The sequence below is a fragment of the Chrysemys picta genome, chromosome 4 (assembly GCF_011386835.1).
Source record: "Chrysemys picta bellii isolate R12L10 chromosome 4, ASM1138683v2, whole genome shotgun sequence".
In the NCBI taxonomy this organism is placed as follows: Eukaryota; Metazoa; Chordata; order Testudines; family Emydidae; genus Chrysemys; species Chrysemys picta.
Genome location: NC_088794.1, coordinates 128,648,055 through 128,672,317, shown reverse-complemented (window position 1 = coordinate 128,672,317; position 24,263 = coordinate 128,648,055). Strand labels below are relative to the sequence as shown.

Sequence of the window (24,263 nt, the reverse complement as noted above, 5' to 3'; positions counted from 1 at the left end):
CACTACAAGAAGGATGTGGAAAAATTGGAAAGAGTCCAGCGGAGGGCAACAAAAATGATTAGGGGTCTGGAGCACATGACTTATGAGGAGAGGCTGAGGGAACTGGGATTGTTTAGTCTCCAGAAGAGAAGAATGAGGGGGGATTTGATAGCAGCCTTCAACTACCTGAAGGGGGCGGTCCAAAGAGAATGGAGCTCGGCTGTTCTCAGTGGGGGCAGATGACAGAACAAGGAGCAATGGTCTCAAGTTGCAGTGGAGGAGGTCCAGGTTGGATATCAGGAAAAACTATTTCACTAGGAGGGTGGTGAAACACTGGAATGCGTTACCTAGGGAGGTGGTGGAGTCTCCTTCCTTGGAGGTTTTTAAGGCCCGGCTTGACAAAGCCCTGGCTGGGATGATTTAGCTGGGAATTGGTTCTGCTTTGAGCAGGTGGTTGGACTAGATGACCTCTTGAGGTCCCTTCCAACTCTGATATTCTATGATTCTATGATTCTAAAGAACCGTTGTGTCTTGATCAGGCCGACTGCATATTCAGGAGCTGCAGGTGTCACCTAAGCCAACACAGAAGACATGAAGCCAATGAAAGAGTGACAGCAACCAACTTTGAATCTAAACAGGCCTGAAAGAGGAGCATTTTCATAATTTCATGGAAATAGGAAGGAAGAGAGCCAAAAAAACCTCTGAAGTGAGCACCTTTCACACACAAGCCTCTGCTACCCTGCTTAGACAGCAAGCACTCCACAATCTTCCAGTCCATCTCTACAAGCAAGTTGCTACACATAGGTAAGAAAACAGAGGAGACTCCAGAAGAAACCAATCCAAAAAAAATCTCCCCAAAACTTCAATGTGGGTTGGTGAGAGAAAGTTAATTAAGACACTGATAAGGGATCACATTGAAACTTGTATAATTCTATTGGGCTATTGAAATGTGGTTGTAACTTAAAATATTAAGTTTCTCCTGATAATCACAAAGTGGTTAGCCCATGTATTCCTGAAGACTAGACAGGGGCTAAACATTGCTAAACAGAGAAATAGTGGGATTTAATTGGATTTAAGATTCTTAATATTGGTTAACTGACCTATCTCAAAACAGCTCCTTAAATGGCTTCTTCTAAAATATTTTTTTAAATTTCATAGGACGTACTTAAGATTGCTTACTTTACCCAACGATAAATTGGCTGGTTATTTATTAATAATTAACAGATCTACCTGCCCTGAAATAAATTGTTTTTCCCGTCTATCAACATTCTTAATGTTGACGGGAAAAACAATTTATTTCAGGGCAGGTAAATTTAAATTTGAATTTACCTGCCCTGAAATAAATTGTTTTTCCCGTCTATCAACATTCTTAATGATCTAAGGATATACTAAATAATGGATTCATAATAATTTCGGGAAACCGTATACTTTGGTTTTAATTTACCAGGAGAAAAGTGCCCCCAGAAGCAGTTCACTCTCAAGTGTGTAATTTCTGTTAAAGACTCTTCACAGAGAGACATGCAGAAGAGATTGTACGGGAAGTAACCAGTTTATCATTTGTGTTTTGTTTAATGTTTTCTTTTCCTTTCTTTAATGGCTGTGATGATTTTGCTTGGTCTTAATCCTGGTGTCTGTAAGGTATGTAAAAGAACCCCTGTGACTAAATTAGTGGAGTCACGATTCCTGAAATAGTCTTATGAATAGCCTGTATCAATCCATCTCTTGATATGCTGTTGTTAGATTTGTCAATAAGAGGAACAATTAGTAAAAGCTAGCATACCATTTCTTGTTTCTCAACACAGCCTTTCTCCCTGAAACTGTTTTCCTAATCAACCTTCTGCATTTACCGGTCTCACAGCCTGTATGCAGAATGAATATTTTCATTGTGATTGTGTATTTCCCATAGAAAATGACCTCAGTTTGTGGGTTCATCTCCTTGAATCTCTCATGTAACATGAGCCTGGCTAATATAGTCGAATCTCCCCGGGAGAATATTTATTAATTTAGAAGACTTGCTCCTTTATGTAAACATTAAAACTGCAGCAAATATGTTTATCGAGGGGCCATCTGAGCTGTGGAAAGAAGACTATATATACTAGACAGAAGTGTTGTGATTAGAGTGAATGGTAAAAAGAAACCTAGTTAAAAGCTGGTTTAAGTAAGGGTGACTCATCCTGCAATATTATACACAGAAAAGACTGTCTTCCACTGATTCTATTTGTACATAGATTCCACTGTTATGCTGGCAGGCCAGAGGCCAGCTCTTGCCCACGCTGCAGGCATTAGCTAAGACCTGACAGCCTCATAAATGGAGACCAGACCAAGTCACCTGTTTGTTAGCTTTGCTCAAAATACTGTAGGTATTAGTCTTATAAAATGTTTTTAGTGTTTAGACTTTATGAAATGCTGGTATGTTGCTACATGCATTAATATGTATATCCCATGTTATAAGGTAATATTTAAGTGTTTGCTTTGTAAATGTAAAAGTGTTTGCTCTGGTGAGAAGCATTACCAGTGTGAAATACTAGTTTGCCACAGGAGATATCCTCTCCTGACCAACAAAAGAAGGCCCATAGACACCAGACAAACCATTGTGGAACATCAGAGGACAAAAGACTTTGTTGATTGCTCCCCCCTCACTATGAAGAGGAGATATGCACATGAACTCGACCCATTATCCTGAACTCTGGGGGAAGGGCATTAAGAAGAAATTGCATCTTTTTGGCTGCTGGAACTCTCTAGGGCCAGAGATTCCCAGGGGCTGCCTCCTGGTCTGCCATGAAGGACACTTTGAATAGACAGATCACTACAACTCTGTCATTCTTAGGATTTAGATGGTAACTCATTTGTATGTATGTGCTTGCTTGCTTTAACCTGTAAATAACTCTCCCATGACTTTTTCCTAGTTAATAAACCTTTAGATTATTACAGGATTGTCTACAGGAAGTGTCTTTGGTGTAAAATCTAGGGTACTAATTGATCTTGGGTAAGTGACTGATCTCTTGGGACTGGAAGCAACCTGAAAATGGTGTGATTGTTGGTGTAAGTGACAATTTATTACTAAGTCCAGTTTGTCTGGGTGGCAAGATAGACTGGAGAGACTAAGGGGACTATCTGTGATGCCATGGTAAGGCTGTTCTAGTGATCCAGGAGTTCACATTTGTTACTGGTTTGGTGAAAGCTAATTATCGACCCCACCACTGGTTTGGGGCATCAGCTGTGTTCCCTCTAAGATGCGCGGCTGCACAGGAACCCATCCAGGGCCATGCACCTGATGAGGAGAGCCATGCAGGTGCGCAGCCACAGGGGTCTGGAAAGGAGAGAGGTGTAGGGTGAGGTGGAGAATAGGGGGTGGGCGGGGAACTTGGGGCATGCAGGGCTGCAGTGGAGGCTGCGGTGGTGGGGAGAGCCGCCTTTCCCCCGGCCCTAGTGCCAGAGTCTTTTGGAAACAGTTTGAAGGATAGGAGTTTATGCCTAACAGTCCCATGATAAGAACATTTAACATCTCCAACCTATGAGTAAGTTGCTCTGATTTTGAAAGTCTTTAAAGATTACAAAGGAGACCTTTCTGTTACACATTAGATATTGTTTGCTGTTAAGTAAGACTACATGAGAATTAAAAAAGTCATAGTATGTCATAGGTCTAGTAGTGCAACCAATCAAAAGCACCAAAGCAGAAATAAAGGAAAAGCAAATAAAACATCTTTCCCTATTTCTGTTCCCTTTATAGGAAAACAGTGCACATCAAGAAATAAAGAAAACATACAGCGATAATACACTTCAAAAACTAAATTTTAAGAGCTCCTACAGCATGTAATCTGATGGCACAGTGTGAAATTACGGCTGTCACATCGCATCTATAGGTAAGTGCATTGAGCTCCTTTATTTTTGGAAAAGATGAAAAACAATTACGTCTATTGTTTTTAAAGTTGCCTCGGTAGCAATGAATCCAGTGGAAAAAAACAAGTTGCTAAATTTCCCCTAGGAGCAATCCATTCAGTTCTGATGCTGTTCCTTTCAATTACCTAAAGGAAATGTGGAATAGATGCAAAACCCATCCTGCTGCAACAAAGTAGTAGGGAAAATTATCAGATAAAAGGGAAATCTGGAAAAGTCTTGCCTTTAATTATTTCCAACATAATGCCTTTATGACCAGGGGATAAAAACTATGGAGTCTGATCCTGTTGTTACCTGGGGTTTTTCAGAACCAAAAGCAGTGGTAACTTAACTGTTTCTCTCCAGGTGGTATCAGGAATAAATCAATGGGATCACAGTGCTTCCATCTGAGAAATGATTGATACAAAAAAGCATGCTCTTATCTAAAACTACTATTTGATATTAAGCACACACACATACACAATAGGTTTAGGACATCCTGGACATGGGCGGCGGGTATAATAGGCAAGTGGAAGCGTTGCCTCCCCTAGCAAGCCGTACCTGCTGCCCGACACCTGGGCCATGGTGCCCCCACCAACTTCTGCTCCCGCCCGTGGGTGCTCGACCCCCCTCTACCCCCAAACCGCCCCGACTCCACCCCTTCTATGAGGCACCGTCCCCTCCCACCCTGCCCTGCCCCCATTCCAACCCCTTCCCCAAAGTCCCCGCCCCAACTCTGCCTCCTCCCTGCCCCTATTCCGACTCCTTCCCCAAATCCCCGCCCCGGCTCTGCTTCCTCCCCTGAGTGTGCCATGTTCCCGCTCCTCTCCCTCCCTCCCGGAGCTTGCTACACCACCAAACGGTGGCCTGGTGGGAAGCTCTGGGAGGTAGGTGGAGGAGCAGGGAGGTGGAGGAGGAGGTGGGGTGGGGTGGTGAGAGGGGATCTTGGCTCCCCGCGGGTGCTCCAGCCCACTGGAGTCAGCACCTATGCCCCCAACCTGCCTCTTCCCCTCTCTGCTCTGACCCTTCCTGGAGACTCCTACAGCCTGCTGCTGCCTGGTGTGAGTCTTCCTCGTCTCCTCCACTACACCCTCCTCCCCCTTCGGAGGAGCTACCGGCGTGTCTCTCCTCCTCGCCTTCCATCTCTGCGGGGTGTGGGGTGTGTGTGAGGTTGCGAACAACAGGCGGGGGGTTGGGGAGGGGAGTGGAGGGGATCCCTGAGTAACTTTACACAGACCAGAGACCTAGTAGCAGATCACTAAAACTGTTAAGGACCATAAAATGGTAATGAAGTCATTTAACAGTCATTTGCCAACGCCCAGGAAGCCTTTGGCGACATTCAGCTGTAGGAAAATGTGTTCTTGGGGTTAAAAACAGTTTCCAAATGAGCCGTCAGTTATTCTTTGTACCAAGAAGAAGTATTTTTGACTAACCTGGCTCAAGGAGGAGCTGACATAGTCAGTGAATTTATTTCTTGATCTAGTCATTTTATTCAAACCCAGTTTAAGTAAGCGAGTCTGGCAAGGAATTCTGTGTAAGAAAAGTCATTAAACTACTGTCCTAATGCAGGCTGTCAATGACCAACACTTTTCAAAAGGAGAGATTAGGCTTCAGTTTGGCGCAGGTAGCCTGACTTTTCATCTCTCTTTATACAGTATACACTGAACTCCCTGCCATTCAGAGGAGAATCTATCTGGCAATTGATCTGTAGCTCTTCAGTTCCCGCAGGGGAATTTTACTGGTGCGTTAAAGGTGAATAGGTGGTAGGGTCTCTTGGGGGAGGCGGGGGGAGCGGCAGGATGAGGAGGTGAGTGGCGAGCCAGCTGCATGGCTGGTGGTGGGGTCTCGTGGCGGGAGGGGGAGTCTGGCAGGGGGATGAGGAGGTGAGCAGCAGATGGGCAAGTGGCAGGTGGGTGAGGGAGGAGGTGAGAGGAGGGGGGACCTGATGGGGGGATGAAGAGGTGAGCAGCAAGTCAGCGGTGGGCAGTGGTGGGCCTTGGGGCAGAGCAGGGGTGGAGTGTGGGCAGGGCTGTGGTGGAAGAGGCAGGACAAGGAGCTAGCCTCCCCCAGAGGAAGTTGCATCCATTGCCCATGATCCCAGATATAGTTACTCACGTCTGAGATGGTTTTGAGTGATCACGTGCCGGGCTTACAGGGGTCCTCCTTCTGTCCCAGCTGATGGGGAGTTTAGATGTTAGCTCCTTCGCTGAAGAAAAGCTCCCTCGGATTTCTCTGAGATTCTTACTTTTACCTAATCTTTTGTAGCAAACTAACAAAACACATAACCCAAAGTGACTCATTGTGGGTCAGCATAATAACCTCTACTGGGTCACCAATTCTCCTAATTTGAACAAACTACTCATTATCTCAAAACATTTCTAGTATTTCTAGCCATAACAACAATATGTCGGGGTACCTAAAACCAAGGTCGCTGTTCAGTCTCTCTTCCATAACTTTCTATCCCATCCTCCCATTCTGATTAACAAACTGCAAGAATGCAGCTGTCTGACCTTGTCTCGCAAAGACCTAAGATTAGTCCTAGCTATGTGATGTTAAGTTTTCAGGTGGCAGTGGCTGAACACACAAAATGTCTGACTGCAGTACTGTTTCCATTACATTATTTACCAGCATGCTAGGGGAAGTCAGCCATGAAAACCCTTGGTCTCTATGTGCTTGACACCAGGTCAGAAATAGCAGTTTGCAGCAGTGAGTACTATACCAATTGTAAATAGTCTTTTAAAAAGTCCCAATAAAACAAATGGGGCCCAGAGACTAACCTTTAGCCTCTCCTCCCATCTATCAGCTGCTTTAATGTTTGCCACTTTTATTCATGGTGAATAAACATCATTACCCTTCATTATTGCATCTCATAACCTAGCTTCCTTGCCAGGGTTTAATCTCTTATGGGTTTTTTTTGCGGGGGGGGGGGGGTAAGGGGGGATCTTACTCACTTAAAATGTAGCTTGAAATATCTCTCACTCAATCTGTCCCTATGGGTGGATGCAGTATGGATACAGAGCCCTTAGAGAGACCCTCTTCACCATTGTTCACTTCTTGCAGCAGCTAACCTGGTGCAGAATGGCTACAGGGCAGGCGTAGGAATACCCTTGGTGAAAGGGCTTCTACACTGGATCCAGAACTGTCTCCAACTGTGCAGTATGTTGGTAGCAGGCACAGGCATAGGGGGTGTTTGGAGACGGGGGCAGAAAGGAGGCTACTCAGCTGCTGGAGAGGCAATTCTGCACCATTGTAATAGCCTGAATGGGAGAAACAAGCTGCTTCCCTCTGTCCCCAAATCTGTTTCATCACAGGGATGGATCAATCCCCGCTATGCCTGTAAGTGGCTGTATTATGTTGCCCATACTGCTCCTAGATACATATTCTTTATGTGCCCTTGTGGTGGATACCTGTGGTGTCGATCTGTAAGACTTTTGATTTAGTCATGGAGGTCTGTGACTTCCAAAGACCTCCTTGACTTCAGTCAGCACTGGCTGGGAACTGCAGGGATCCCAGTCAGTGGAGCAGCAGGGCTAAGGCAGGCTGCCTGCCTGTCCTGGCTCTATGCTGCGCCCTGGAAGCGGCCAACAGGTCCCCCTCCAGGGGTGGGAGGCAGGAGGCTCTGCGATGTGTGCTGCTCTTGCCCGCAGGCACTGCGCCCCTAGCTCCCATTGGCCAGGAACCGGCCAATGGGAGTGCAGAGCTGGTGCTCAGGCAGCGCGCGGAGCCCCGCGCCCCCCACCCGCCTATGGGCCAGACCTGCTGGCTGCTTCCGGGGCAGAATGAGGAGGCGAGCAGCAGATGAGTAAGCGGCAGGTGGGTGAGGGAGGAGGTGAGCGGAGGCGGGATCTGATGGGGGGATGAAGAGGTGAGCAGCAAGTCAGCGGCGGGCAGAGGTGGAGCCCGGGGCAGAGAGTCTCTTCCAACGCTAATATTCTATGATACTATTCTCTGATTCTAAGTGTACTGTGCCTAAGGAAAATTCTACACCGGGCTTCAGGTTGACTGGCTCCCTTCTTCCCACAGACAGAGGAGGAGGTTATGGTGTGAAAAATGGAGAAGTTATTTGCAGACCACTGGTTTCCTGTCCCTACATCCAGAAGATCACAAACACAAGGGAAGGGAGGCTGAGGCTGTGGCTGCGCGGGAGGGGGCAGCCTGGGGGGAATTGGCAGGCAAATCCTGCTTAGTGTTTAGGATGAAAACTATGTGAAATGTGACCATTTTGGATAAGTTTTTGGGATGGGTGAACTAAAACCAAAGTTTGCAGCAACCCCCCTGTGAACTGAAGTCACAATTTTGTGCGTCCCTAGCTGAAGGGCCTGACACAAAGTAAACTAATTATTATGTACTTCATAAGTAGCTAGAAAACCCTATAGTGTCTCACTCACGTGCCTTTTTCCTCAAGGACTTGTGCTCTATGTTTGGCTCATTGCTGAGAGAGATGGTCAGCCATTAATATGTCTTCCTTTCCAGTAGCTGGCTCGCTGCCTAGCTTCACAGTGTCTTTATAATCACATTGTTCTGCTAACCGTGTTGTGTGGGAAGCAGAGGTCAGTGCACATTTGCACGTCTCTGACAGAACAGCGGGGGATGATAGCAAAACACTTCTAGAAGAAAAAAATTAAAAAGAGTCTTGGCATCAGGATGCGCTGCACAGACTTCCTCTTCTTCACATGTGACAAGTGTGTGCCTGGGAAGTCCCAGCCAGAGCCATAACTAGGCATTTGTGTGCCCGGGATGAGCAAGCATATTTGTGTCCCCTATCAGAGGCCACATGCCCCCCCCTCCCCATATTTTTTGGTTGCATCCCCGCAACCCAGACAGGTTAGGTGGCTAGGGGGCCCGCTGAGGCGAGTCAGGGGGTGGAGGTGGCGCCCCGACCCTGAGCCCCACCACATGGGACTGGCTCCATAGGCAGAGTTTGACTTCTGTATTTGGGGAGTATAGGGCTTAATAAAAATGTTTATAGATAGAGAATATGGATGTTAGACACACCAGTGTGTATACATAAAGTGGTTGCACATTCATGCAATCAGAACAGAACAGAGCTAATGTGGTATGATGTATCTGACACACAAACACCCCCTGACACTTTCTCCTACTCTTTATACATAGCACCAGTATAGCACTTCACATCTCCAAGGTGTTTTACAAATACCTAATTAATTCTCAGAACCTCACTGGAAGTAGGCAAATTTCCCCATCCCTAATTTACAGATGGGGAAACTGAGGCACACAGGGTAATTGGCCTTCCAAAGGCCACAGTGTCTGAGGCAGGATTAAAACTAAGGAATGGATGGCTCCGAACACCAGGCCTGGCCCTTTTCCCTTCACCATCTCCTCCTAAGCACCTACTCTGCATATGAAGTTGTGTGCATGTTCTGAACACATTTGATAACAGCTCTTTGATCATTACTCCTTAAGAGGGGAAAAAGTGTCAATTCATTTCTGATTCAACTCCACCTGTGCCACTGGAGAAGGCTCCTTCTTCACTCTCCATCAAAGGGGTTTGCATTTGCAATTCCTGTATTACTTCCTCTGGCTACATTGCAGTCACTAGTATTTTACTCATCATTACATATAAGTCACAAAAGAGCCCTGCATGAGTCATTATTCAGTGCTCCCCATTCCTTCCCTCCTCAATAAAAATATAAGCCTCTACTCCCTAGTTTACGGTGCCCTTATCAGTCATCTAACCCTGCGCAGCAGTTAGTGCGGAAAGTACCTAATAGCATGTCACGCTCACACTGGAGCTTCACTGGAGGGAAAGCAAAAGCCAAAAGGAAGGAAAGAGAAATGAAAATCAGTGGCTGAAAGTTCTTGAGACATTCACCTTCTCAAAGCAGCTGTAACAAGTGGTATTTCATTATTCTCCATGCCAGGGCAGAGGCTTTATATAGCAGTTCAGCTACATACACAACTCCACTTAAAACTCCTCAAGAAGCACATTGGTGGTGTCTTCTTTTGGCTCTCCCTTCTGTCAGACTGCACATAAAATACTGTAACTCTTACTGCAATTTAGCTCCTCTCTGGTAGCAGCTGAAATGAAGCTCTTTTCCCTGGGTGGGAGCTTTACGGCTCTCCTGACTAGGCAGAGTGTGATGGTCTAATGGCCAAACAACTTTTGCCGGTGTCTCTTTCTCTGCACATTGAATATTTCATGGAGCGATCTGACTTTCAGATGAACTGGCTGTAAGCACTTTGCTAGTGGTACCACATTGACACTGTGCCAGCCCCTAATAGAAGAGGCTGGAATTCACTTCATCCCTGGCCTACCATCACTACAGCCAGATATAGGTGCCATTGAGGGTGGCTGCAACAATGCTGCACACTTTTACACATCACTAATAGATTTTCACACATGACTTGTGCACAGCTGCAGTTCCTCAAGGGAAATCTGCTTGTCACTATTAGCTAAGGCAGGCTAGTGTCTAAAAGCTCTAAGGCCTCGTCTACACTACAGAGTTTTGTCAATGCAGGTTACGCCGATGTACAGCCACTGTTGCATGTCCACACTGTGCTCTTTGTGTCAGTGGAACGCATTCACAATAGCAGCTCTTGAATCAACACAGAGAGCAGTGCACTGTGGGTAGCTATCCCACTGTGCAACTGGCTACAAGGTGCTTTGGGAAGGGTTTGCAATGCCTCCTGGAGGCAGGTACAGCATCACATGATGCAGGTTTCTCAATCCCATCATTCTATGGGCATCCTAATAGATTGCCAGCTGCTTTTCAACTGCCCTGGTAACCTGCAACTCAGCCATCTCTGTCAGAAAGCATGGATCCTGCACTGCTGTTCAGTATTGTGCTGTGCGTTATGAACACAAGGCTATAAGAGGAACTGAATGGGGAGGCTATTCGGCTGCGGGATGCCTTGAAGGAGCATATTAACACTGAGCCACAGTAATGTGTGTTGCTGTAGTGTGCTGAGCCTGGCATTGTTGGTTTGTACCATGTTATGAACCTTGTCATGGGTGTGTGCCTGAAAAGTAACACTTTTTAAAGTAGCACTCGGTAATATGACCAAACTGATATTGCTGAACACTAACAAAAGAAGCCCACAGAAGTGTGCATGCATGTGCGTGTGCATGTGCGTGTGTGTGGTTGGCTTTAGGAAGTGCGGGGCCCAATTCGAACATTTTCAGCGGGGCCCCGGCAGAGATGACCAAAAAAAAAAAAAAAAACCCACGTAAAAAAATCCCTTTAGTTTCTTCCATGTATTATTTACTTTCCATAACTATATAAACTATATACTTTCCATAACTTTCCATAACAAAATTATATATTACGTACATTGCTGGCTGGAGGCAGGGCAGGGGCAGGGCAGGGACTGACTGGAGGTAAGGTCTGGCTGGAGGCAGGGGCAAGGAGTGTGGGGCTGGTTGCGGGCAGGGCAAGGGGTGCGGGGCTGGCTGGAGATGGGCTGGCTGCAGGCAGGGGGTGCGGGGCTGGCTGCAGGCAGGGCAGGGGGTGCAGGGATGGCTAGAGACAGGGGCTGGTGTGGGGCTGGAGGCAGGGCAGGGGGTGCAGCAGGGGCTGGCTGTGGGCAGGGGGTGCGGGGCTGCCTGGAGACAGGGGCTGGCTGTGAGCAGGGCAGGGGGTGTGGGGCTGGTGCGTGCAGGGGGTGCAGCAGGTGTGTGTGTGAGAGAGAGTGTGTTGGGGGAGAGTGAGTGTGTCGGCATGCTGTCTCTAAGTTCAGACACCAGCTGGAAGCAACCAATCCTGCGGCAGAAGCTTTTGATCATACTTTTTGTGTCTCCCTGTTCCCACACCCCAGCTCCGCAGAGTCTGGTACACTGGTGGGGGGGACGGGAACACCCCAACATCAGCCCCCGGCTCTGCACAGCACAGCACGTGTATGCTCTTTCCCCCCTTCTCCACAACAGCCTGTCCTGCCTGCCTGCTGCGGTGGTCCAAGTGCCAGGGAGAGCAGGATTCCGCGTTAATGTTTTGATTCCGTGTTTCCCACTGAGTTCTACCACAGGCCCCTCTCCCCACTGACCAAAGAGAGCCACCCCCTCCCCTGTAGTCCAGGAGTGTGTTTGCTGCCGGGAGCTGACATGCTCAGCTGGGCAGTAGCTATGTGAGCTCTCCACGCTGAGCTGTTTCTAAAGCGGAGGGGTGCATGCCTGTATAGCTGGATGCAGGGCAGCGGATTTCAAAACGGTGAGCAGGGCGGTCATGGTGGGCATTGTCAGATACCTCCTACAGGCCAGTTATGGCGATGTAATGAATGCAGTGTCTACACTGACGCTTTGTTGGTCTAACTTTGCCGCAAAAGGCTCTACACCTCTCATTGAGGTGTTCGTTTTTTTTCCTCAGCAAAGCAGGAGAGTTTTGTCAGCCGGAGGAGCAGTGTAGTGTGTACACCTCCACTGCTTTGTAGACAAAAGCTGCCTTTTGCCGACAAAACTGTGTAGTGTAGACAAGGCCTAAGTATTTAAGAATGGCTGCCCGGTGTGCCTGGACTCTCATAATCTCTTCCCTCAGAGTTACAGTCTTCATCAGTTCTCATCACACATGCAGCTGATTTCTCTAGTCCCCACTGATCCTGGGACTGGTCCAGTCCCTGGTGCAAGTCAGAGCAGTGTGATGGCTGTTATAACTTATGTTCAGATGGCTACAGCCCCAGCCATCCATGCCAGGGTGCAGAGATAATCCAGCCAAAGCCCTTTTTTCCCCACTAAGACCCATGCTGGCAGCTCTATGGAACCTGAGGAGTCCACCCAGGCACAAGGAACCCTCAGGGACATCGCAGCTAGAGTGGAGGCCAGAAGCTGGCCCTCTCTGTAAAATAATAGTTAAATTTTATTAAAGTTAGTTTAAAATTAAATATACAGAAGTTAAGAGGGAAGATACTGTACATCGGGGGTCCGGCTTGAGTTATGAGGGATAACAGGTATTGGTTACAAGGATGAAGAGATACATACATATCACATAACCAGCACAGACCCAGATTGGGGTGCGGGAGTTTTTTAGAGCGTCAGTGGATAAGTGGGCTCGGGTATGCCACCCATGGAATGTATTAAGAGTCCAAGTCAGTATCGCACTCCTACAGTGCCTTCCTTCCGAGGATAGATGGCCTAGGTTTACTTGGTCCTTCCTCATTGCAGGGAGCTGGACTTCTCAAGGTCCTTTCTAGCCCAACATTTCTGTGATTCCATGACAACTCATCACTGTGTGATCCAGCACTTTTTAATAGTGTATAATAATAAGACAATAGTTTAAGCTAGAAAGTGAGGGTGAATATACTATTGTCAGTTGAAACTACAATGGCAATTTCAGGTTGCCAGAACTTAATTAGCCAAGACAGAATTTGTCCTGTACAGTACACTTAATATTGCTACCTTAGGCTATGGCTACACTTGCAGATGTAGAGCGCTGGGAGACTGTAGCAGGGAAAGCACTGCCATGTGTTTACACTGTCAGCTGCAAGCACAGTGGCATGGTCACATTAGCAGCTCTTGCAATGCCACAGAGAGAAGTGCATTGTGGTAGCTATCCCATTGTGCAAGTGGCTGCAGCGTGCTTTTCAAATGTGGGGGTGGTGTGACAGGGAGTGTGTTGTGTGTATGTGGGGGGAGAGACAGTCTGTTTTGGGGGACAGAGAGTGTGTCCGCATGCTGTCTTGTAAGTTCAGACAGCAGCAGATCCCCCTCCCCACCACTTCTCTCTCACACACACGCACACACACCTGCCTCTGCAGCAGCAGCATTCCACAGAATTGGTTTGCTTTGTCCTGGAGCAGATAAGCATGCTGGCTGTCAGAAACAGAGCTTTGAAAGGGGATATCCACATGACTGCAGCTGTGTTCAAAACAATGACTAGAGTTGCCACTTGACTTCAAGAGATTATGGGACGTTTCCGGAGGCCACTCACAGCGCAGTAATGCAACACGTCATCCACACTGACATCCCGGCGTTTCAGCCAGGGCGCAGCAAGCTCTATGCTTCTCGTGGAGGTGGATTACCAGGAGCGCTCTAGCCGTGGAGTCCAGGCGCTCTAAGTTCCTTGCCAGTGTGGACACCTCAAGAGCCTGGGGCTGATTTAATACGCTCTAACTTGCAAGTGTAGCCAAGCCCTTAGTAAAATGTACCATGGGTTTCTTAATGATCAGAGGGGACTCGCTAAATGTTTAATCTATAGGACCCGCTAACTTCATGCCAGGGAGTCAGAATCTACTAAGTCACCTTACACACTGAAACATTCTCCATTTCCTGAGAAGTCTCTCTTTTCTTTGGATAACTCCCATCAACCAGGCTCAACCCTGCTTAGTTTGTGAGATATTGTATAATGCAGGTACAAGGTATTTACTGCATGAATATCAGGTAGATTTTTACTCAGTGATCTGTTTTTAAATCTTTTGTTTCATACCCACTTTGCAGATTATTCAAATTTAAAGCATGGCAGAGTAGACACTGGGGTAAAAATCCCTTTTCAAGGAGAGTGTAGCCTTGTACCGAACTGTTTCTGACATCTTGAACTATGAACTGCAAAAACCCATTTTTCTTTACGCTCCCCAGGTTGAACACATCCTGTTGTGCTATCTCTTGAGCAGCTGGGGCAGTCATGTCACATTATTTTGATGTCTCTGGACCCAACTGATTAACGCAACTGGACTTGATGCCCTAGTGTTTGTGAAAGAGGACATAGTGTTCAGAAAATTATGGTTAAAAATACCAGAGAGTATAGGGCTTTTTTGGAAAGTTTTCTGCTGCAGAAGGGAAAGATGTGGGTGTATTTGAAGTTTTGAGAGTAATTATAGTGGTCTAAAAGGTTTGCAAAGATATTGGCCGTAGCAGGTTAAAAAACGGCATGGCTCAAAATCTATGCTGTTTTACCACTGTAAATCCAGAATAACTCCAATGACCCAACAATTCAGTAGCGTTACACTGGATCTCTCTGGGCGTAATTGACAAAAGAATTTAGCCATTGCTGATAAGACTCAGTTTATTTATGTTTATAACCAACATAAATGTTTGTACTAAAGCTGAACTGTTTGGATGGTTCATGAAAAGTTCAGGTGCTACACTGGTACAGCTGTGGAGTGACAAAAGGGAGTTTGACTCCCACCTTTTGGTAGCTGCACTGTATTCTCTCTCCCCCCCCCCGCATCTTTTCCAGCATTTTGGGAATAAACTGTATTTTTGTGGTGGTGGTGGTGTTAGCAGATATTGAGGCTTTGCAGGTCAGCTTCCTATTGAAAAAAAAATCAGTGATGCAGACTCTGGGTATATTGTGAGTACAATTTGTTTATTTTTACCCTATATTATCAGTCCTTGTACAGAGGTGGTCACCAACAGCATGTAGACTCATAGATGTTAAGGTCAGAAGGGACCACTGTGATCATCTAGTCTGACCTCCTGCACATTGCAGGCCACAGAACTAGGGACGTAAATATCATTTTTAAAAGTACCCATTTATACTATTAAAATTATATTGGTTAACCATTTAATCATTAACAAGTTCACAGTCTACCCCTGTCTTGGGGGGGAGGGCCCACCCTGCTGTCTCTCCTCAGAGGTGGAGTACAATGGGCTGGAGAATCATTTGCATGTGCATGGGTGGGTGCTGCACGCCTTGCTCTGATCCCATCCCTCGCTCTTCCAGTTATTAGGAGCTGCCTAGTGTAGCTAGTTGGGTGGATTGCTGCCAGGAGAGCAACGGTGCCAGGGCAGATCCAAGTGTTCTGGCAGATCCAGTGGTTCCTGGGCAGACTCACCACTGCAGCCAGCTGCAAGAGAAGCAAAGATGGAGGGGTTGCCAGGCTTCCCCCAGCAGTGCTCTCTGCCAGGCATGGGCTGATCCAGTGGTGCCCCGAGCAGCAAGAGGGCTGCAAGCTCCAGCGGCCCTCGTGTGTTGCTGCAGCATTTTTAATGTGCACATTGGTAAAATAATTTTGTGACATTGTAATACCTAATCAGTTTTAAACATTAACTGCAATATATTGGGGAATTACAGACCAGTCAGCTTAACTTCTGTACCCGGAAAGATAATGGAACAAATAATTAAGCAATCAATTTGCAAACACCTAGAAAATAAGGTGATAAGTAACAGCCAGCATGGATTTGTCAAGAACAAATCATGTCAAAACAACCTGATAGCTTTCTTTAACAGGGTAACAAGCCTTGTGGATATGGGGGAAAGCGGCAGATGTGGTACATCTTGCCTTTAGTAAAGCTTTTGATACTGTCTCACATGACCTTCTGATAAACAAACTAAGGAAATGCAACCTAGATGGAGCTACTATAAGGTGGGTGCAAAACTGGTTGGAAAACGTTCCCAGAGAGTAGTTATCAGTGGTTCACAGTCATGCTGGAAGGATGAGTGGGGTCCCGCAGGGATCAGTTCTGGGTCCGGTTCTGTTCAATATCTTCATCAATGATTTAGATAATGGCATAGAGAGTACACTTATAAAGTTTGCAGATGATACCAAGCTGGGAGGGGTTGCAAGTGCTTTGGAGGTTAGGATTAAAATTCAAAATGATCTGGACAAACTGGAGAAATGGTCTGAAGTAAATAGGATGAAATTCAATAAGGACAAATGTGAAGTACTCCATGTAGGAAAGAAGAGTCAGTTGAACACACAAAATGGGAAATGACTGCCTAGGAAGGAGTACTTCAGAAAGCGATCTGGAGCTCATAGTGGACCATAAGCTAAATATGAGTCAACAGTGTAATGCTGTTGCAAAAAAAGCAAACATCATTCTGGGATGTATTAGCAGGAGTTAGATTTCAGAGTAGCGGCCATGTTAGTCTGTATCCACAAAAAGAACAGGAGTACTTGTGGCACCTTAGAGACTAACAAATGTATTTGCGCATAAGCTTTCATGGACTACAGCCCACTTCATCGGATGCATGCAGTGGAAAATACACAGTAGGAAGATTGTGTGTGTGTATATGTATATATATGTATATATATATATTTCATGTTCTCTGTGTGTGTATGTATATGTGTGTGTGTATATATATATATATATATATACACACACATATATATATATATACACACATACACACACATACACACACATAGAACATGAAACAATGGGTGTTACCATACACACTATAAGGAGAGTGATTAGTTAAGGTGAGCTATTATCAGCAGGAGAGAAAAAGAACTGTTTGTAGTGGTAATGAAAATGGTCCATTTCCAGCACTTGACAGGATAATGTGAGGAACTGTAGAGGGGGAAAAATAAGCATGGGGAAATAGTTTTACTTTGTGTAATGGCCCATCCACTCCCAGTCTTTATTCAAGCCTAATTTAATGGTGTCCAATTTGCAAATTAATTTCAATTCAGCAGTTTCTCATTGGAGTCTGTTTTTGAAGTTTTTTTGTTGTAATATTGCAACTTTTAGGTCTGTAATCGAGTGGTCAGGGAGATTGAAGTGTTCTCCAACTGGTTTTTGAATGTTATAATTCTTGATGTCTGATTTGTGTCCATTTATTCTTTTACGTAGAGACTGTCTGGTTTGGCCAATGTTCATGGCAGAGGGGCATTGCTGGCACATGATGGCATATATCACATTGGTAGATGTGCAGGTGAACGAGCCTCTGATAGTGTGGCTGATGTGATTAGGACCTATGATGGTATCCCCTGAATAGATATGTGGACAGAGTTGGCTTTGTTGCAAGGATAGGTTCCTGGGTTAGTGTTTTTGTTGTTTGGTTGCTGGTGAGTATTTGCTTCAGATTTGGGGGCTGTCTGTAAGCAAGGACTGGCCTGTCTCCCAAGATCTGTGAGAGTGATGGATCGTCCTTCAGGATAGGTTGTAGATCCTTGATGATGCACTGAAGAGGTTTTAGTTGGGGGCTGAAGGTGATTACTAGTGGCATTCTGTTACTTTCTTTGTTGGGCCTGTCCTGTAGTAGTGTTGCAGTAGTTGTAATCAAGACAAGAAGTAATTCTTCCACTCTACTCTGTGCTGATTAGGCCTCAACTGGAATATTTTGTCTAGTTCTGGGCACCACATTTCAGGAAAAATGTGGACAAATTGGAGAGTCCAGAGAAGAGCAACAAAAATGATTAAAGGTCTAGAAAACATGACCTATGAGGGAAGATTGAAAAAATTGGGTTTGTTTAGTCTGGAAAATAGAAGACAGAGGTGACATGATAACAGTTTTCAAGTAGGTAAAAGGTTGTTAGAAGGAGGTGGGAGAAAAATTGTTTTTCTTAACCTCCGAGGATAGGACAAGAAGCAGTGGGCTTAAATTGCAGCAAGGGAGGTTTAGGTTGGCCATTAGGAAAAGCTTCCTAACTGTCAGGGTGTTTAAGCACTGGAATAAATTGCCTAGGGAGGTTGTGGAATTTCCATCTGTAGAGGAGCAGACTCACCCCTGCAGCAACTCCTGCTGGTGACTTCTGGGAATTAGCTCATTCCAGCTCCGGAGTGCCCTCTGCAGGCCAGTGATCCGCCTGTCCTCTAGCCCTCCCCCCCCCCCCCCCCATGTCCCTCCCTAGACCCTGGTGCCCTTTTACTTAGGGTACTGCCCCCTGGCAGTAACCCCTCAGTCTTAGGGTCTCCACTCCCCAGGGAACCCCCACCCACTATTCCCACTTTACCTCAGTATAAGGCTACTGCCAGTCATTGTCTAGCCCCACGCCCTGGGGCAGACTGCAGTATCAGCCTATTCATCACTGGCAAGGTTGGGTTTGGACCTGCTGCCTTGGACTACCCCTGGGCTGCCCTCTGCACTTCCCAGTACCTTTTAGCCCAATGCTAGGCCACAGCCTGGGGCTTTCCAGGCTGGAGCTCCCCAGCTCCTCTGCCTTTCCCCAATCCTGCTCCATGCAGATACCCTGTCTCTAGCTTCCTGCAGCCAGGCCCATCTCTCTCTGAATCCAGAGAGAGACTATTGAGCTCCTGGCTCCCAGCCTCTTATACAGGCCGGCTGTGGCCTAATTGGGGTGTGGCGCAGCTGCAGCCGCTTCCCCAATCAGCCCAGCTTTTAGAGCTGCAGCCCTCTCCAGGGCTTCTTTCAAGCCCTTCCAGGCAGGAGCAGGTGTCCACCCTGCTACACCATCATTGGAGATTTTTAAAAGCAGGTTAGACAAACACCTGTCAGGTATGGTCTAGATAATACTTAGTCCTGCCATGAGTGCAGGGGAGTGAACTAGATGACCTCTTGAGGTCCCTGCTGTCTTGATATTACAGGGCATCCCATGCCTCTCATCTTTATAAAGCCTTTCTGGGAGTGTACCATTCTTAGAGACAGACCCTGGGCCTCACTCTGCTGAAGACTCCACTCCTGTGACTCCACTACTCTGAGAGTGGGTCTCTGGCTTCAGCACCTCTGTTTCTCAGTATGGCTCCTTCAGTGGGTCCAGATGAGTTTGGACTCCAGTTCAAGATTTCCCCTCTTCAGAGCTCTGCGACTGAGAGCTGTTTGCAGTGACACAGGACAGCCTCTTCAAAACAAGATTTTCTTTATCAGTCCACGGGACAACAGTATTCAGGAACACTGGGTTAAAATGGTAAAGAAAAGCCTAAATGCACAACTCTCGCCTAATCTGTCAGCATCCTCTTGCATGATTAGGAAGGTCCCTCTTTGCACTGCCTGGAAGATTCCTGTCTGCAGCCAGCCTCCCTGGCCCTGCCCAACAGTTACTGGATGGGATTACCTTCTTCTGTTCTCTCAGCAAGTCTTTTAACAGTTCAGTTCTTTCTCTGTAGTTGCATTCATGCTTTTTTTCACTTGTACCCTTCCCTCCTCCTTGAGTTTAGGCAGGGCAGGAGCTGTGTTTAGACAGGTAACCACCCACCATATTCCAAAAAGTTCTCTTGCCCAGCAGGCATTAAAAGTTAATGGCCCAGTCATGGGTCTCCATGGTATCTGTAAGGTAGTTGTAGTCACATGTTGACAGTTCTTGATTGTTCATTCACACCAACCCAGACATGCCAAAAGGACACACACTTGCATCTGAAGAAGTGAGGTTCTTACCCACGAAAGCTTATGCTCCCAATACTTCTGTTAGTCTCAAAGGTGCCACAGGACCCTCTGTTGCTTTACACTCAGTGAGAAATCTCTGGAAAGAAGTCTGCTTCCTGAGACCAAGCAGATAGAACTACAAAAGTGAATGTGTAAACTGAATGAGACACAATTTTCATAATCAAGAAATTTCCCACATTCCCCATTCTAGAAAAAGAGAGAATATGAGCTCTGGAACACAGGACAGGGGAAACTAGGCTGAAAAACAAGCAAGTAGAGGGGGGAATGCTGGGCTTGCGAAGGGAGAGAGAGATTTTTAATGTTCAGAGATGGGTTTACGACAAAGTATGGACCAGGATCCAGATCTGAATTATGAACATCCCAAAGTTTGGATCTGGGGTTTTGGTTTGGCCCAGTATAAAACACAACTTTGGTCCTTAGCTAGGTTTAGAGTTCAAATACCCTGAAAGTTTAGCAGTGTCTAGATCTGGTATTTAAAATCAAGCCTATTTTAATTTATTTCCCCCTGTACATGATGAGAACTCATTCATTCCATCCTAACAATTTTTTTAAACTTCAATTTAATTCATGTACAATGGAATCTATATATACAGTGAGCTTGGCAGCAGATAAGCTTCTTGTTATGTGCAGCAGAATGAAACCCCCTCATATTTAACAGCATTGCAATGAGCATAGTGGAACTGTAGGCTGAATGACACTGTATAGAGTGTGGCTCTTGTGGGAGAAAACGGCTTATTGGTTGGGGAGTCTCACTGCATTTCACTAAAAAGTGAATATTTCTAAATCACTGAATGAAACATCTAGGCAAGTATTTTTAGCCAAACTTCATACATTGCCCCTCTCTCTAGCTCAGGGAAGGAGGTCCATTGTTGAGCCAAAGGGCGGGGATTTCTTGGTTGTGAGGTATTCGATTTTACAGGAAAACTGGCACAATAATGTGTGGGAAATTCTCACTCTTTTCTTCAGATGAATGATGTAAATGGAAGCTTTGTCCAACATGCCTCTACAAGCTCCTTTTGTTACCCTATATATATATGTAATCAGCGTACAGCATCCTAGACATGCAGGAGCAGCTTTGGTGCCTGACTCACTCTGACTTGGCATTAAACTATGATGGTGTAAAACCAGGCCTTGCCACTCTGAAAATGAACTGGCAACTCACAATTTAAAAAAAAAAAAAGCCCCATTTGGAAAGTTTTTCAGCTTTAAAACATTGCCTTAGCTTTTGTGAAATCCTAGCTTGGCTTCTTCCACACTTTAGAAGCCCAAGAAACCCCTTTCCCTTATGGTACTTATCACAGATCTCTGCAAACAATCCCAGACCAGTTGGATGCTTGTTTATCAGCCAACATCACTATTTGCCATCTGGACATTTTAGTATGGTTTAGAAGAAAGAAAATAAAAGATCCATGTCCAAACATGGGAAAGGAAATAAATTAGCAAATCAGTTTTGATCCTAATAAAAGGAGACATCAGAATTGTCTGATGAAAATAATTCCTGATTACTTTTTATCACGGAGGATGGTTTCTTGGGGGCCAGGAAATAAACAGTACAGTTGCCCGAGCACCCCACCACATTGTGTTAACTCAAGAGATGGCTACAGAGCAGGGCTCCATGCTGATGCAGCTGCAAATGGCAGTATAATTTACCTTCCTATCAAGATGCTACATAATTCTCTGCTTGTGCAGCATATATCTACAAGGAGGCCATTTACCTCAGCTTGCCACTTGCCACTTCACCGTCCTTCCCCAGGCCTGTGTTATTTGCTGTCTTTTTCCCCCAGAAAAAGGAGTTTGGTGTGTTTCCAATGCTGTCCTTACTAGGACAGAATGGGATGTAGCAAGAAGAATAAGACCCTTCAGGGCAGTAACAAGGAGGAGAGCAGCCTGTGCAATGGACCATCTCACAGATAGGAAGGATAAAGAAGTCTCCTGGAGGGAGGTCTCTAAAGACCCTGCATTGTCCATCTGCAGGGTTTAAATGTAGAACCTTCTGCACTGAAAGCAAGAGTTTGGAAATATGGCATATATATTTTTAATGGCGAGAATAATTAACCATTGGAACAATTTACCAAGAGTGGTGGTGGATGCTGCATCACTGACTATTTTTAAATCAAGATGGGATGTTTTTCTAGAAGATCTGCTCTAGGAATTATTTTGGGGAAGTTCTATGGCCTGTGTTATACAGGAGGTCAAATTAGATGATCACAATTGTCCCTTCTGGCCTTTGAACCTATGAATCTACCCTACAGCTCAGGGATTCATAGATTCACAGATTTTAAGGCCATTAAGGTCTTAGATCATCTAGTCGGATCTTCTTGCATAACAGAAGCCATAGAAACGTACCTAGTAATTCCTGCATCTACTCCAAGAACTGATAGTCAAATTAAAGCATGTCTCTTTATATTGTGTTTCCAATCTCACAGAACTGTTTAGCTGTGATGGGAATTAGTGATGGGCCAGCTACATTGATTTCTGATCCTTCCTGGCCAGACAAGGAATACAGTAAAAAAAGCCTTTGTCACGATATCGCTGGTGCTGAAACATATTCTGTACAAGTTTTGTTGGCTTAGCTGAGCCCTGGTTTCTGGGAATGCTGTCCCCAGATGACAGGAGAATGGAGTTATAATATAAACTGGCAGCAAACAGCGGCTTTTTATTACCCATCCATTTCTAGTAAATAGATCCCTGGGACCAAATCTCCATCTTATAAATGTCACAGCTCAACTGAAATTGATGGAATTATGCCCATTTACACCAGATGATGATCTAGCCCCTGGTGGTAATTGTATCAGTTGATCCAAAGCCCACTGAAGTCAGTGGGAGTCTTTCTATCTTTCCACTTCAATGGTATTTGGATCAGGCCCTAAGTGGACATTTTAAGGCTTCACAGTTGTTGTTTTTCACTGGATAAGGGCTAGGGTGACCAGACAGCAAGTGTGAAAAATCGGGACAGGGGGTTGGGAGTAATAGGAGCCTATATAAGAAAAAGACCCCAAAATCGGGACTGTCCCTATAAAATAGGACATCTGGTCACCCTAGTAAGGGCTGACAGCTAGTGATGAACTAACAGGTCACCAGCTTAGCCATTATCATGAGACAGTTTATCATTAGCCATTACCATTAGGGGAGGAGAGTGAGCTGGGATGAGGTGGAGTATTATCGCTTCTCATCATGCCTGTTTTCCAGGCTCAGATCATTCCCTGGAGGGGAGTCTCTTCCCTTTGCCTTTATATAATGTAATTTCCCATTCCCAGCATGATATGCTCTTGAGGAAGACCAAGAAAGTGTTTGCTGATGGGAAATCACATTGAATAAAGGCAAAAGGGATGGAATTCCCTCCAGAGGGACAGACCGAGGTAAGCAGGAAGGTCACAAAGATGCAGAGAGATGGGAACATCACTCTTCCTCCTTATAGCACTCTTCACTCTGCCAGTGCAGAAAAAGTGCCCTAGAAACACATCTATGGCCTGCTGCTCCCTCTGTTACCCAGGTGCAAGTCCCATTAAAGTCAAAGGGAGCTGGGCTGCTAGCCGTGACACTTTCTCTTCTCCTGAGGCTAGCTGTGACCTCGGATGTACCTCTCAGAAGAAACCCATAACTGCATGTTGACAGCCCCACTATCTGAAATTAACCAGGGACCACATTCTGTCCTCAATTGCAGCCATGTGACACTATTGAGATTAATTGGTTTGCATAGGCGTGAAAGCTGAACATTGTGCAGAGTAGGCAGCATCGGAGGGTCCATACGCCTGAACAATCAGATCAAAGGTATTTTAAAGAAAAACAACCCCGTAGAACACAGTTGAGGAGTCAGAATATTGAGAGGAAATAAAATTTACATAGCGCCGAAAGCAAGCCAAACTCGTCACTATGGGGAAATTACTTGGTACGTAAGGAAAATCATTCTCAGCATATATATGTCTTAAACCCTCAAAACCCGTGTTAGCACAACAGTAAGGGTATGTGATGCAGGGACTCAAGGAGAGAGGACTCAGTCTGAGCCCAAAACATTCCACTCAGTTTTGGGATCTGGCAACTTTGCAGCGAAATCTTCTACCTCAACATTTTATAATTTGTCCATTCCCTTATCAGCCTGATACCTAAAATGTCCCCCTCTTAGCAGGTAACTTTGCACTTCCTGTCTGTCTGGATTTACCTGTTGTCTCTCATCATATGCTTCTATTAAGGCCTGGTCTACATTTAAAAGTCAGGTTGATTTAGCCACATCAGTCTGGTGTGTGAAAAAAAAACACACTCCGACTCCTGACTGACATAGCTATGCCGACCTAGCCCCCAATGTAGACACAGCTGTGTCCCCAATCAACCATCATGAGGGAAAAACCCTTGTGGTGATGTAGCTATGGTGTCTGCCTAGTGTAGACATACCCTTAAATTGTAAGCTCTTTGCCATTGGTCTGTGTTTGCACCTAATGCAATAGGATCTGAGTCCAT

The 24,263-nt window shown here is 45.7% G+C and overlaps 1 protein-coding gene across 7 annotated transcripts in view; it reads right to left on the bottom strand.

Annotated features, from left to right (window-relative positions):
* LOC101941060 (B2 bradykinin receptor) overlaps positions 1–24,263 on the bottom strand; it is a 43,994-nt gene that overhangs the window by 16,572 nt on the left and 3,159 nt on the right. The window contains exons 1-2 of one of the 7 annotated variants that reach the window (XM_065593556.1): positions 5,971–6,106; positions 4,209–4,262 (exon numbers count right to left, since the gene is read on the bottom strand). The exons of 3 other annotated variants lie outside the window; for them this stretch is intronic. Coding sequence is in view for 2 of the 4 variants with exons in the window: in XM_065593555.1 (XP_065449627.1) it covers positions 5,971–6,155 (185 nt within the window). In the remaining 2 variants the exon portion in view is untranslated. Of the gene's footprint in view, positions 1–4,208; positions 4,409–5,970; positions 8,463–24,263 lie in introns of those variants that run through there. 3 more of the 7 variants (XM_065593555.1, XM_065593554.1, XM_005307027.5) reach the window with 3 other exon arrangements.